The following is a 14,014-nucleotide window of genomic DNA, read 5'->3' as shown; positions in this document are numbered from 1 at the left end:
CACACTCCTTAATGAATCTCTGGATATCTGAGCCATACTTATAAAATTTACAAAGTGCGGAGACAGACTACATTTTAAAATATATCTGGCAACAGAGAAAAAAGATTTTTATATTATATTTTCCTCATATTGGTTCAGAAGAAGCACAGAAATTTGACAGTCCCCACTGGCAGGATGATGAGCCCTTAAGAGTAGTATTTATGTTGAAGCAAGATGGTCTTAATGTTTACAAAAGGGCCTAGCCTATCAAGAGATAGAGCTTTAATAATTCAGATGAGTAGTGGTTAAAGGATCTGAGTAATGTACGAAATTTACTTGAAACCTGAAGTTATGCTGGCACTTGTGGTAGGACAGTGGTGTGGTTGTTAGCACATTCCAAATTATACACATGCCTCCAGGATAAAACAGGGCAACTGCAGCTGCTTGTGAGTTGGGGTGCTCTTAGTTAAGAGTGACAGATTTCTAAGACACATGGTCCCCTGACAAATCAAATGCTGTGATTCAATTTTTAAACTCAAAAATGTTTTCTTCTATATCAACTTATCATAACCTGTCAGGATTTAAAGTGAAAATGCTTCCATTTAATAAAACATATGACAATCTTTTCATATCAAAAGAAACAATTCAAATGTGCAAACGGCCCTATAAAACAAGTTACAAAATGAAGATCATATTTTGAACTTGAATTTCTTATAACATTTTTGTCTCTATAGACTATTGGATTTTGTAAAATATTTTTTAAATTATCTGTATTTAAAATATATTTTTTAAAATTAGATGTATTTTCAATGTTTAGTAATGACAAGAAAATAAAATCTGTGAAGCAAAAGGCCTTGTGTTAATGCATTTCACACTTAACAGGTGATCACTGCTGTTTCCCTGTTACAACATGGTGTCCTATGATACAAAAAGATAGTCTTCAAAAAAATCTACCAACCAGAACACAAATTGCCGTGATTTGATGAAGGAAACACTCTGCAAAACAGGAAGATGTATTTGAAGACAAAACTTTAAGATATGAAAACAGTAAACTATTCACAGCCATCTACTTTGCAATGGCAAATGGTGAGTTAGAGCCCACAAACTGTGATCTCCTCCTATTCCAGCTTTCTGCAATAATGACCTCAGAGACTATTCTATAGGTGATAAGCTGGGCTTACCAGATCATGCCTTGGTTGAAGATGAGAGCCAGGACATTGCCACTGATGTCAAATTCTGTGTATGATGGCTAGAGAAAACAGAGGTGATCATGGGATTAGCATCTCAAATGGTGAAAATCAAGCAGCAAGTGCTTCTGCATAGGCATGACTAGGCTCCCAAATGCTGTCCTTCAGCAACAATAGCAGAATAATCAATAGAATATATAAAGTAATAAGAAAGTAACACTTTCAACTTAGCATGACTCACTTAAAAAGGCTGTCATTCAATGGTGTGAAATTATGACAATTCATGCTCTTATACCCTGCTGGTAAAAGTAAAAATTGTAACCAACTTTTAGAAAAACAGTTTGACGTACCTATCAAAAGTTTTAGAAATCTCATTCTCTTTGACTCTATCAGTCTACTTCTAGAATTTATCTTAACAAAGTAATCTGAAATGCTGATAAGTTTTAAAAAGGAATGATGAAATCATCAAAGTGTTCAACACTGGCTTATAAGCACAACATACCATGATATATTATTGCAGCTAATGATAATCATTTTGGAAGAATACTTACATGAAGGACAACTATGCTCTAATGCAAAACAAAAAATATATACCCTACACTCATTATTTTTAATCAACCCTATATGAAAGAATAAATAAAGACTGAAAAGCAATCAGTAAATGGGAGTGATAGACTGAGTTTTTTTTTCTTTTGCAAGTGTTGTATATTTAGCAATTTTTTCAATAAGAATGTGAATAATTTTACAAAATAAATACAGAAAAAGAAGTATAACAAAATTTAAGCAGTATGGGCATCTGTGTGAAGGTGGCTCAGCTAAAGGATTCCAAGAGACACTTTGGGCATCCTGGCAGGAAAGCTATCAATGGAGGTCTGCTAACAAGCAAGAGAATACTACTGTCTCCTACTTAGTTTGAGATAGAGAATTCAGAGTAGACTGACTAACTGGTAACAGGAGAGTAAGAGAGCAGCCAATATGAAGTGAGAGGGCAAAGAAGACCCTGAGAGAGAGGCTACAAAGAGAAAGTTCCTTAGTAGTGCCTCATATCCTAATATCTCCATGTGTGCTTCAGCCCATATGAATCCTCAGGTAACTTCCCCTCCCAACACATACTCACTCTCACACACAAATATGATGACCCGAGAATATCTGTTTTGTCCAAACTTTAGAGCTCATACATATATATATATGTAAGAAGATAGAATAAATCTCTCATTTGGAGCTTCAACAAAACTATTCCCAAATTTAAGTTCTTTGCTTCAAAAGTCTCATGAATCCAAGCTTTGGTTTCATCATTTTCCCCAAAGGCAATAGTCCCACTTTCCTTTACAGCTGAACAATATGAGCAATCTGCCCCATCACAGATTTAGGGAATAAATAGCAAATATGGCATAATAATAAGGCAAAGATGACCTGGATAATTTAAAAATAAATTAGTACAAGATACTGTAGAGGATATATAAAGTGTTTAAATCTAGTTTGCAGATTTTCTAGAAGGATAATGTTCACAGGATGCAAAGAGGTTTGGTTGACAGTTTTTCTTCTAAAATCAACAATAAAAAATGTGTCCTCCACAGAGAAAAAAAGAAATTCTTCTCAACTGCAGAATATGAACTGCAAGTCTGTCTCCTTTTATGGGGGTATTTCTCCCTGGATCATCTACACTTTTCTCCTCAAGCCCTGTGTAATCACAAAACACACTTGAAAAATGATTAGTCAGGTAGTCCATGCCATCTGTGACCTTGCCACAGCTTTTCTCTGTGTCAGTTCCAGAATCAAACCTTCAACCTTGGGCTCTTTATAATGGTATCACAATTTAGCCCGCCAAAAAGTTGGAAAATGGAGAAAAAAAAAACCCAGCCTTTATTCATGCTTATTTTCTTAACTATCTCACAAACATATAAACCTCTTAAAGGTATATTTCACAAATGGTTGGCAGAAAAACATAAAGGACACACTGAGAATCCCTGCTGTCATATACCATGCAGCTGGAGCAGCTGAAAGAGAAAACCTTTGATCAGAACTGATCTGACACAGGAATGATATAGAGGAGTCCTATGTACTGTGTAGTCTTGTGGTATAGACATTTAACTAGGATTCAAACCTGAGAATTAGACTTTACCCCACCATTTCCTAATGAAGCGAGCTGGGCCAGTCACTTCCCTCTTTAGGCCTTAGTCGCCTCACTGATAAATTAGTGAAATAAACTAGATTAGGGTTGCACAGTTTGGCCATAGCCAAATCTGGACTGCCATCTGCTTTTGTAAATGAAATTTTATTTTAGGTAGCTATGTTCATTCATTCATACACTGTCTATAACTGTTTTAGATTAAAACAACAGTTTAGTAGTTACAACAGAGACCATAATGGTGGCAAAATCTAAAACACTGACTATTGGTCCTTTATAGAACTATTTCTAAGATCTCTTTAATTTAAAAAGCGGACACCTGTTGAAAATGAGACCCAGTTATTAAAGAACTGCTTCTCAGTAAACACTTTAGAAATGGAATTTAATACTTCATACATTAAATATAGAACACCCCACTCTAAAAATCAAACATGAGTAACCAAAAAGTTACATATGTGTAAAATTCAGTCTCAGTTTTTTAGAGGTAGACTGGAAAAATACATGAAGTGATAAACATATGTTAAAATATTAAAATAATACTTCATGACATAAATTAATTTGCAATATATTTGCTTAGTTGCTTCTGAAGTAGAAAAAAGCAAAGGTACACTACTATACTTCAGGAAAAAAAAACATATTTTCTTGAAACCTGAGATAAGGATATAATTCAAATGAGAGAAGTATATTAAGCTCCCTAATGGCCACTCATCTTACTGATACTGTTAAAGACCAGCAACAGAAGAACACATTTGGATTGGGGCAGAGGACCATAATAGTCAAAGGATTAAAAGTGTTCTTGTCTTAATTTTGGAGCTTTGTTCATGGTGGGCTAAAGTCAGTCATCTTCCCAGAGGGAAGACATATGGTACTCATTGGACTGAAAAGCTGGGGGAGCCATTGTCTTCCTGCAAACTTAATTATTTTGAACAGATTGCCAACGTATGGATACCATGAAACGTAATGCAGGATTTCAGAGAGAGTTAATTCTGTCTTTGTAATGCCCTGCCTGACCTTTTTTCACACAAGTTCCAATCCCCACAGATGGAATCACTCTATTTGGAGCTGCAGGCTGGCCTGGCCTTGGCTGTAGCGCAGTGGTTCTCCAGTGTGGTCTCCAGTCCTGAGTCAGCAGCACTCCTGGGGAGCTCATAAGAAAACTTAATTCTCTGATCCTGCCCCAGAGCTAATGAATAGAAATGCTGCATTTTCCCAGGCTCAGTTTGAGAACCACTGATCTAGGAGTTACCTTAGCTTTATCTAGGATGATTCAGCTCTTGGAGCTTTGTACTTCAACCTTCATTGAGAGTAGGATCCTGTTAGCTCACGTATTTGAAAACAACTTTAAACAGAGCCTGTACTGTCCTGGTCCCCATGTCTCAGCAACTCAAGGGATGCCCATGCCTTCTTACTGACTTGAATTAGCTAGCTTCCTGACAACCTAATAATTCCACACTCCTAACTATGGAAAATCAGTTTATATTATAATTCTATATCCCAAACCATCCTGCTAACTCCATTATTCTGAAAGTAACCTTGACTTCAAAAGGCCATAGGTTTGGCTCATTCACTGGCAAAGTCTTTCAAATTCATCAAATTCATCATGGTGGAAATCTGACTGATGGATTTGAAGTTCATTAGACATGAATTTGAGGCCTAATCTTATCACCGACCAGCTATGCGTTTGTGATTTAATATTCTCTAAGACTCAGTTTACTATAAAGTATGAATAAAATCACTACTTCACATCATTGGTGGTATGTTTACATGGAATAATAGACATAAGGTACTCTGTAGCATTTCTGACACATAAGTACTATATAATAATATAATATGAAACAATATAGTAAGATTAGAAATCTGCTCAGATGGTCTGTCAATCACATGTCAATTATTTATGGAGAATTGTGAGCCTTCTTTGCTGAATCTCAAGGAAATCTCCCATATTTTCAATTTGTATAAATTAAGTAAGGATCTCTGTAAAAATATAAGATAGTAAATTTGATTGAACATACCCTTATCCCACACTCTGCACTCAATTCAATTTCTTTTTATTCTTGCTTTATTGATAAATAATAAGAATGGTATCTTACCAAATTATAAGGATGATGTATTACCCAAATTAAAGTAAAGTAAAGGTGTTCTTCTTTGAACTGTTAGAGGCAACCTGAAGACTTTATAAGCAGCCTCATCTTGTTCTAAATTTCCTCCTGGGAGCAAAGCATTATGTTCCACATGACTCGACTGTCTCTTTGGAATCACCGGGACGTATCACCGGTTAGAGAAGGCTTAGTAAACAGTAACTTACCTTACATGGTCTAGTTTAGTCCAAACTAGTGATAGTCCCACCCCAACTCATCTTTATATGTTTGTTCTGATAATGTTTTGGCCTTAAGTATTTTACTGGAAAAATATCCAGGTTTGATTTAACCACACTTACTTGGATGCAAGTAAGTGGATATAATTCAGTATATTTAACATGTTTTTGTCATTACCCTTATTAATCTCCAGCTTCCTGAATTTAGGAACCTAACTTCAGTTCACTAAGTCAATTTTTCACTTATAAAATAATAAAGGCATTTTGATTAATTATGTCAAAATTCTACTCTATTCAAGCATCTTATGGATCTCTGAATCTAGCCAGTGCCTGCATAGTTCAGTTTTCATAGAGGTTGTTGTAATAAAAGAGAATGGAATTTTTAAAAGAATCTCTCTCTATGACTGAGCAATTCATTTTAGGGAAATTTATCCTAAGAAAATAATTTGTGCATACCACTATGATTTATCATAAAAATATTTATCTATATTTATATAATTAAATATCATAACACTTATAACAATGATAGACACATTTCTTTTAACAAATAAAAACTGATTAAATTAATTATAATACATCTATTTGTAGAATATCAAACAACCGGTTAAAAAACATGGTATAAGAGAATAAGGTTGTATCTCAGTAGCAAAATATAAGCTTAGTATGAGCAAGGCCCCATGTTCAATCCCCAGCACCAAAAAAAGCAAAACTATGTTATAAAATAGCAGTTAATAACATGAGGAGATGGTCATTACTGGATGTCAAAAAGTAGGTATATAAGTCATCTCTCTCTCTCTCTCTCTCTCTCTATATATATATATATATATACACACATATATACACACACACATATGTATACATGCACAGACACATGTATATACATATACAAACATACATGTGCATATATTATGAAAATCTATAGTACTATATACAAATACATACTACTTGCTTATCTACATATAAATAACAACAGTATTTGATTGAGATAATCAAAATAATCTCATTAGTAGTGGAATTACTTTCCACTTCTTTTTACTTTCATATTTAGCTTTACTATATTTTCCAAATTTTCACAATGAATCTTCATTATTTTTGAGGGAAAAAAAGAAATGATCTTTTTTTTGATGTCAAAAATGACAATGCTTTTCATGTCTGAAAGAATTTTCAAGTACCTTTCCAGCTCATCTCAGGTTCTCCTTTCCTGCATGACAGGTGCTTTAGGAACTCATTGTCAGCTAGCAAGTTTAGGAGAATAGTAGGTAAACATCCTTATCAGCCTCTTCTCCAAGACGGCTCCAGCTCAATTTCTACATCTGTGTCTGCACTATCCATACTTTTCAGTTCTGGGGCCTTGACTCACTCACTTTTCCCTCCACCAGGAAGGTCTTCTTCTATCTCTTAAAATCCTAATCATCTTTCAAGGCTCAACTCATCCCATAATGCCTTTGCATTTGCATTGAGGCATCTCTCTGTTCCCCCTCCCCCCCATACACACACTCCAAATTCCAAAACAATTGAGTATTTCTACTTCAGAGGGCAGTGATTTCTCAACTCTAGCCAATGTCTCCCTAGTGGGAAGATAGGTCTGATATTGTCAGGCTTTCCAATCTGTCAAGAAAAGCAAGACAGCCCTCATTTTAGGTTAAAGCTCCCTCCCCCCACAAAAAAACCAAAAAAAATAGTAGCACAAAACTGGGCAGCCATATTTTTAAAATTATCTGCTAGTTGTATCTAGCCTGCAGGCCCAGTTTGCAACATCTTTTACATCTCTATATTCACTCATTACCTAGCACACGGGTTTCCCATAGTGGTTAGCACTAGTTAGGCACTGAAGTGGGTAAGCAAATCCACTTGCTAGGTCATTGATGATATAATCCACATCAAAGATACATCATCCAATATTAATGTTTTAAAACATGTTTTGATTCTGAGTTTTCTTTCAAAGACTCTTCCAAAGGTAACATGAGAGAAAATTCTTTCCCTATGACCTAAAACAGAAAGTTGTTTCCTGTACTTTGTACTAACCCAAGAGCTCTGTCAGCACTCAATAAATAATAAATTACAGTTATTTAATTACAGTTTTTGATGCATCCAGGTCATGTTATATTGACGTCATATTTGTAGTCAAATTTTCTACCACTTAAGAAGAAAGCAGCAAGGGATAAAAGGCCAACAAGAGCCAAACAATAGTCTAAGAAAGAAATGGCAATTTTTATGTCTACCCCAGAAGAGCTGAGTCAGGCAAGGAAAATAGGAATGGAATGAAGCCAGCTGACTACCTCAGAGAAGCAATGGGAAAGCAGCACAAGAGCATCCGGGATCCATAGCATGACCTCATTTTCGAACACCAGGCAGCATTACCTAACTGTTCTTGGCTCATTCGGAAGGTACTTTCAGTGAGGGTGATAGAGATCACCTAATAAGAGGCATTGTATCAAAGTCAGATACTCAGAGGATCTAGCCCAGAGTCTTGAAAACAGTCTTAAATGTAGTACTTGTCCAGAGACTAGAGAGTATGCGACAGAAGGGAGATCAGCTATAAAAAATATTCTTTCACTGGTGAGGACAGAAACATCACTGGCTCCAGACCACTGAGCTGGAATAACTCCATGGGTACTTCCCTGGAAGGAAGAAGAGTTTTCTCCATGGCAAGTGCTGCCTGGATGGTGGCAGGAGGTAGAGTTTCAAGTTCAACTGGTCAGTCAACACATAATACCTGCCATGTGACCAGCCTGACTCAAATAACAGAGGTCAGGAGTTCTATTTTCAAAGAACTTTCATTCTAAAAGAGGAAGAGAGATAATAAGAACATTTTGTATAGGATATGGCAAAAAGTTGAACATCTTCTGAAAAAACAAAGCAAGTTGAAATAGACACTACTTGATGAGCTATATTAGATTGGATGTTCACAGAACTCTGATGAGGTGACATGTTAACTTAATGACGGGAATGAAGTAGCCATACCAAGTTCTGGGGTAGTCCACCTCTTGAGGGAGAAAAGGTGAGTGCAAATACAAGGGCCATCTCATATTTGAACATAAGAAAAAGAAGCAAATGTTTGTAGACTTTACAAAACAAGAGCAAAGGTTGCACCAGATGAACACACAGAGAAAGAAAAGAAGCAGATCATACAGAAGAGAGAAGACCCCAGAAAAGTATTTGGAATTCAAATGAAGTACTTAGAAAACCACAGGTGTATTTAAGCAGAGTTTTATCCTCCCTTAGTACATATCTCCCAGGATAACTGGAGCCAGTTACATTTGTGAAAAAGGAACAATGAAAACATTGCAATGTGATAGAGCTCAGTCTACTGCTACCCTTGAACTCAAACGGGACTTGGTCTTAAGCATAGAGAGAAGCTGGCCATGGAGTCAGCAACCAGAGGGATTTAGAGAAAACCGTACATTATTTCAGGAAATGAAGCTGCTCCTTCCAGAATTCTCCACTTAGCAGATCCCAGTCAGCAAGCAGGGCCTTCCTTGAGACTTTCACAGGCCCCTGTTGGTGTCTCTGGCAGGCCCTCATTAGTCTGTGAGCTTCATAAAGCAAGCACTATATTTACTGAATCCTTTCCCCCAGTCTACTGCATGGGAACTGACCTATAGCTGTCCAGTAGTACAGCAGAAATCAAAGGAATTAATAGAACATGCAGCTTGTATCCATTCTTCCTTACTTCTAGAAACACCAGCCAGCTTCATGGGGAGGGGCTGATAATGGGGCCAAGATTTCCTGAGTTCAAAAATTTAACAGACAAGTCAAGGTCCATTGATTTAACCATTCTGTGCTAATTCTACGTTGATTTTAGAAATCATGAAACTTAAGTTTGGTCCCTTCTGAATTATAACTGTACTCACTGGTCTTCACTTATTGACATCTAAAAAGGTGGTCTCATCCCTCAAACTCTGAGGTGCACTTTTTACATATTGTGTGTAAATGATGAATCACAAAAGAAAAACTGATGAGAGAAAAATTAACAGTATACTTACATATCCATATTCCAAATCCCAGCACCAGCAATAATTGCAAAACCTTACGAAACACGCCCTGAGGAAGTCACCGATGAGGATTGTGACGTAAGTGGTCAGTACATCTGAAACAGTCAACCTCACGAATTCCTGTTGAGATATTATCTATATTAACGCACAGATTTCTGTCTTCAAATAGTTCTAGAGTTGGCATTAACTCTGTCGTGCTTCTAAAAAGTTATCAGCTTAAAGACTCTAATTAATGATAGAAGCAAAAAGGTAGGCAGGCCTAGTAAATGAAAACTGATTCAACTGAATTTTGTAAGTTTAACAATAATTAGTCATTATCACCAAGTCACTATACTAAAGTTTTCTTTGTATGAGTATGACATGAAAATTTTAAAAAATACAAATAGGAAAATATTGACCACACAGAAGCACAGAAGTTTGGTTTTAATCTGGCATTGAATTATATACTTTAAATGGGTAAAATATATGGCATATAAATTTTGCTTCAATTAAGTTTCCTAAGCAGTGCTAAAATCCTCTGATAGGCTTTTTAAAAAATTATGAAATAAAATATGTGATATGAACTCATTTGTTAATAAAATGCCCTATGTATATGTGTGTGTGTGTGTGTGTGTGTGTGTGTGTGTGTGTGTATGTTGTATGAATACGACTATGGATATGTACATGCAAATAAAAGGTCTGGAGAATTCATTTCACTTCAGTGGTATGGGTTTGCATTTATATGCAAAGTATCTGTATTGTGAATTAGAGAGGAAAGTCAATATTTCTTCATAAAAATATAACAATAAGCATTAAATGTAAAAATGGATATATTATTATAAATTTTCAACACCATAGCTCATTTCTGCTATTCCCTTTCTATTTTTCTGCAATAACCTGTGGCCTAAGACTGAAGACTAAATATCTAGCAGGTCGTATTTTGCAGAAATACTAGTGTTCTATATTAGAAATCTTTCAGTTTTTATTTCCAGGTATGTTGAGAGTCTCTTTTCTAAAATAAATAGTAAGTTGTCTCATAAGGCAAAGGTACATTTTGCTGACAGTCCTTTGGTTAATTTCCAGCTTCATGCTTCAGAACTGTGTTTCCTAAACAATAAGCCATAGTGTACCACCTTCACCAGCCAGCCCACATCCAAATACCACATGAAACATTATTCTCCATTGTTTCTTTTAGCTTTAGTATACTTGATATCTTTTTAAAAGATTGCTGATACTATTACAAACAAAGTGTATATCAGCTTCCATAAATGGAAGTTAACTATAATGTAAATGCAATACATACAAAAAAATTATTGAAAATGTAAATTTAAGAAATTAGCATTCATTCTCACCAAAAGTAGCATTTTTTGGCAAAGGCTATAGTAGTCTCTTTTGGAAAGTGATCTGAAAGAACAGGGGTGGGAAGTAGGAAGAATGACAGAGGAGGGAGAAGTGAGAAAACCTTCCCCCAGGAGTGTGCTAAGAGTTGTCACCACTGGAGCAAGTGAGTCTTTGTCCTTCTAGGGACCTCACATTCAGCTCTCCCTGTTCTTGCATTTCTCCTTCCCTTGTCTTCACTCCAGCCTCACTGGTTTTCTTTTAGACTCTCAAACTCCACACTTCTTCAGGCCACAGGGCCTTTATATAGGATCTTCATTCTTAACTCCACTCTTACCCAGTTTATGCCAGCAATGTTGAGTTCAGACACTAATGACAAGCATTCAGTAGAAGTAGGCTATGAGGGATAGTTTTCAGTTCCATTGCCAGCTCAGGAAGACTATGTTGGTAAGAGAAATTTTCAGAGTGGTTAGGAAGTCCACTATATCCTCTTAGACATCTTCATCTCAACTGTTAAACTCTATTCTTTCCCAAAAAGGGACCTAACTTTTATATAATATACATGAAAAGGTTTTGAACATTATTATACAAATTTTAAATATTTATTTACATAGCACAAGAAGAATGCACTATTTCATAGAATATAAAAAGCCCAAAAATGATATGTCATCTCCAGGATGACATCCAATCTCAATTCCTAGCATGCTAGCCAAGATGAGACACCTGGCCTTCCCACAGGCCCCTGTCAAGTACCACACCCCACACCTAACAATTTTACTCTCCTGACATTTAATTAAAACGTCCAGGCAGTTTTGACCAATAAACCTAAAGGAGTCATTAATAGGCAAAGACAAAAAAATTATCAAAGATGTCACAATGTGCCACAGACTGTAGATGTTTCAAGTCAGGAGTTTGGAGACTGTGCCCAATTAGCTTTAGCTAATTATGTTTCGGGGGGATGATTCAGCATTGTAACAAAGGACACAAATTTTAATTGCACCATGAAGATGAAATTTGGTCCCTGTCAGTGACTTTCTGTGAGGAGTTGAGCAAATTACCTCTCTGAGTCTCAGGGTCCTCAAAGTTAAATAATGATAATATGACACTTCTCACAGGGTAATTCAAAAATTTAAGGAGCTAATGCTTGACTATTAGAAGTATGCAATAAATATTAGCCATTGTCATTGTTATCTTCAGTTCTTTTTCTTTCTCTTTCTACTTCCTTAAAATGCAGATTTCTGAAAATAGCTTCAAATAGATGTCCCCCAGGAAAGACTCCTCTGTTTATCAATACCATTGGAGATGAGAATAAATGAAAATCACTACAGAGGTAAAGGAGCAGCAAAATTACATTCATTGAGAACTAAGAGAACTTTGAGTTCACAATATCATTAAGGAGAGATGGAGAGCATCACTGGAAGAGAAAAGGAAACTTCTGGAATGTTCTTGCAGAATGATAACAGGGCCTTTATGGTATACCCTCAACATTATATGAATGTATCTGCCTTTACTGTTTCTTCGTTTTTATGTGACTAAGGGATAGAAATGTTTCCAAATGGAACATAGATATTGATGTCATAAAAGCCAAACCAGGCTGGCACCCAAAGCTGTTATATCCCTTGTGTTTCCTTCATTCCCATGGACTCAACCTGCCTCATCAACATTCTGTTCAGAGCTCACACCCATGCTGGATCTGCAGACTTTCCTACAAGTGCTTATTGTTCCTTTGGAGAAAGGAAAGTGGAGAAAGAAAGGGGAAATCCAACCACAAATGGCAGTAAGGAAAGATGATGAAATAAAGAAATTCACTATAGATGGGATTTAAAAAGTAGGATCAAACAAGCAGCATGGTCCAGGGTCTTTTACAAAGAAGAATTAAATAAATCCTTTTTCTAAAAAAAAAAAAGTACATGTGAGACTACCACAGAAGCTTCTATGTCAGAAACATAAATATTCTCCTACAGTGATGATTCGTATCTATCTAACCCATCCTCTCCCCAGAAGTAGCCAGCCCACAATTTGTTCTCTAGAGTTAATTCTATCAGCATCTGTCAGGTGTTTTCCTGACAAAGGCTAGGTTTCCTAGTCCTGTGCCAACCTGCATTTCAGGATGTGTAGAAGAGAATATCTAAATGCTGAATCTGTAAAAATTGTACTTTCTAGGTTTACATTTTTTCTCATTTCTCAAAACCTGTGCTGAGGGTTTAGGAGGAAGCTTAGATGTGATCTAAGGCATGGACATACTTCACCATAGCCTTGAAACAGGGAAACCCATGTGCCCATGACTATTCATCACCTATTGTCGCTGTAACAAATTGCCACAAACTTTATAGCTTAAAACAAAAAACATTTTCTTTCAGTTCTAAAAGTCAGAAGTCTAAAATCAAAGTACAGACATGGGGAAGAATCTATTTCCTTGCTTCTCCTAACTCCTAGAGGTTGCCCACATTCCTTGGCTCATGGCCCCTTTCTCCATCTTTAAAGCACAGAACTCTAACCTCTTTGCCATTGTCAGATCTCAATTTTCAAACTTCGACTCTTTTTGTCTTTCACATATATAATATCCTTGTGATTTCGTCAGGCCCACTCACACAATTTAGGATAGTTCTCCCAAACCAAAATTCTTAACTTAATCACATCTGCAAAGTTCTTTTTGCCATTTAAGGTAACATGTTTACAGGTTCCAGGGATAAGAACGTGAACAACTTTGAGGATCATTCTGTATACCACACCTTGCATCACAAGTTTCTCTCTTATAAATGCAGACAACTTTTATTTCATTTATTATCTCATATGTGATATGTTCTTATAAGCATATATGAAATGTGCATTCCTGAAATTACTTAATAATGTGTAACTAAGAAAACAGGGGTTTATTTAGTCTCTGAAAGCTTAAAAATATAATAAAATCTTTAGTTATGCCATACATTTTATACTCTGTCTTTAATTATACATGTCTAGCATTGCATGCATTTATTTTTCCCACAACTGAAATTTCAAATTAATAGCTTAAGTCCAATGACATTAGATTGAAGCTAAACATATCTATCAAAATCCACATTTGTTTAAATTGTCTTACTCAGGAAAAAGAGCA

At 36.0% G+C, this 14,014-nt stretch overlaps 1 protein-coding gene across 1 annotated transcript in view; it reads right to left on the bottom strand.

Annotated features, from left to right (window-relative positions):
- Tmc1 (transmembrane channel like 1) overlaps positions 1 to 14,014 on the bottom strand; it is a 125,952-nt gene that overhangs the window by 16,482 nt on the left and 95,456 nt on the right. Inside the window, exons 14-15 of the mRNA XM_074052182.1 lie at positions 9,595 to 9,723; positions 1,161 to 1,228 (exon numbers count right to left, since the gene is read on the bottom strand). Of these exons, the coding sequence (XP_073908283.1) occupies positions 1,161 to 1,228; positions 9,595 to 9,723 (197 nt within the window). The remainder of the gene's footprint in view (positions 1 to 1,160; positions 1,229 to 9,594; positions 9,724 to 14,014) is intronic.

The sequence above is a fragment of the Castor canadensis genome, chromosome 13 (assembly GCF_047511655.1).
Source record: "Castor canadensis chromosome 13, mCasCan1.hap1v2, whole genome shotgun sequence".
In the NCBI taxonomy this organism is placed as follows: Eukaryota; Metazoa; Chordata; class Mammalia; order Rodentia; family Castoridae; genus Castor; species Castor canadensis.
Note: the sequence above shows the minus strand (reverse complement) of the source record. Positions and strands in the feature narration are given on the sequence as shown.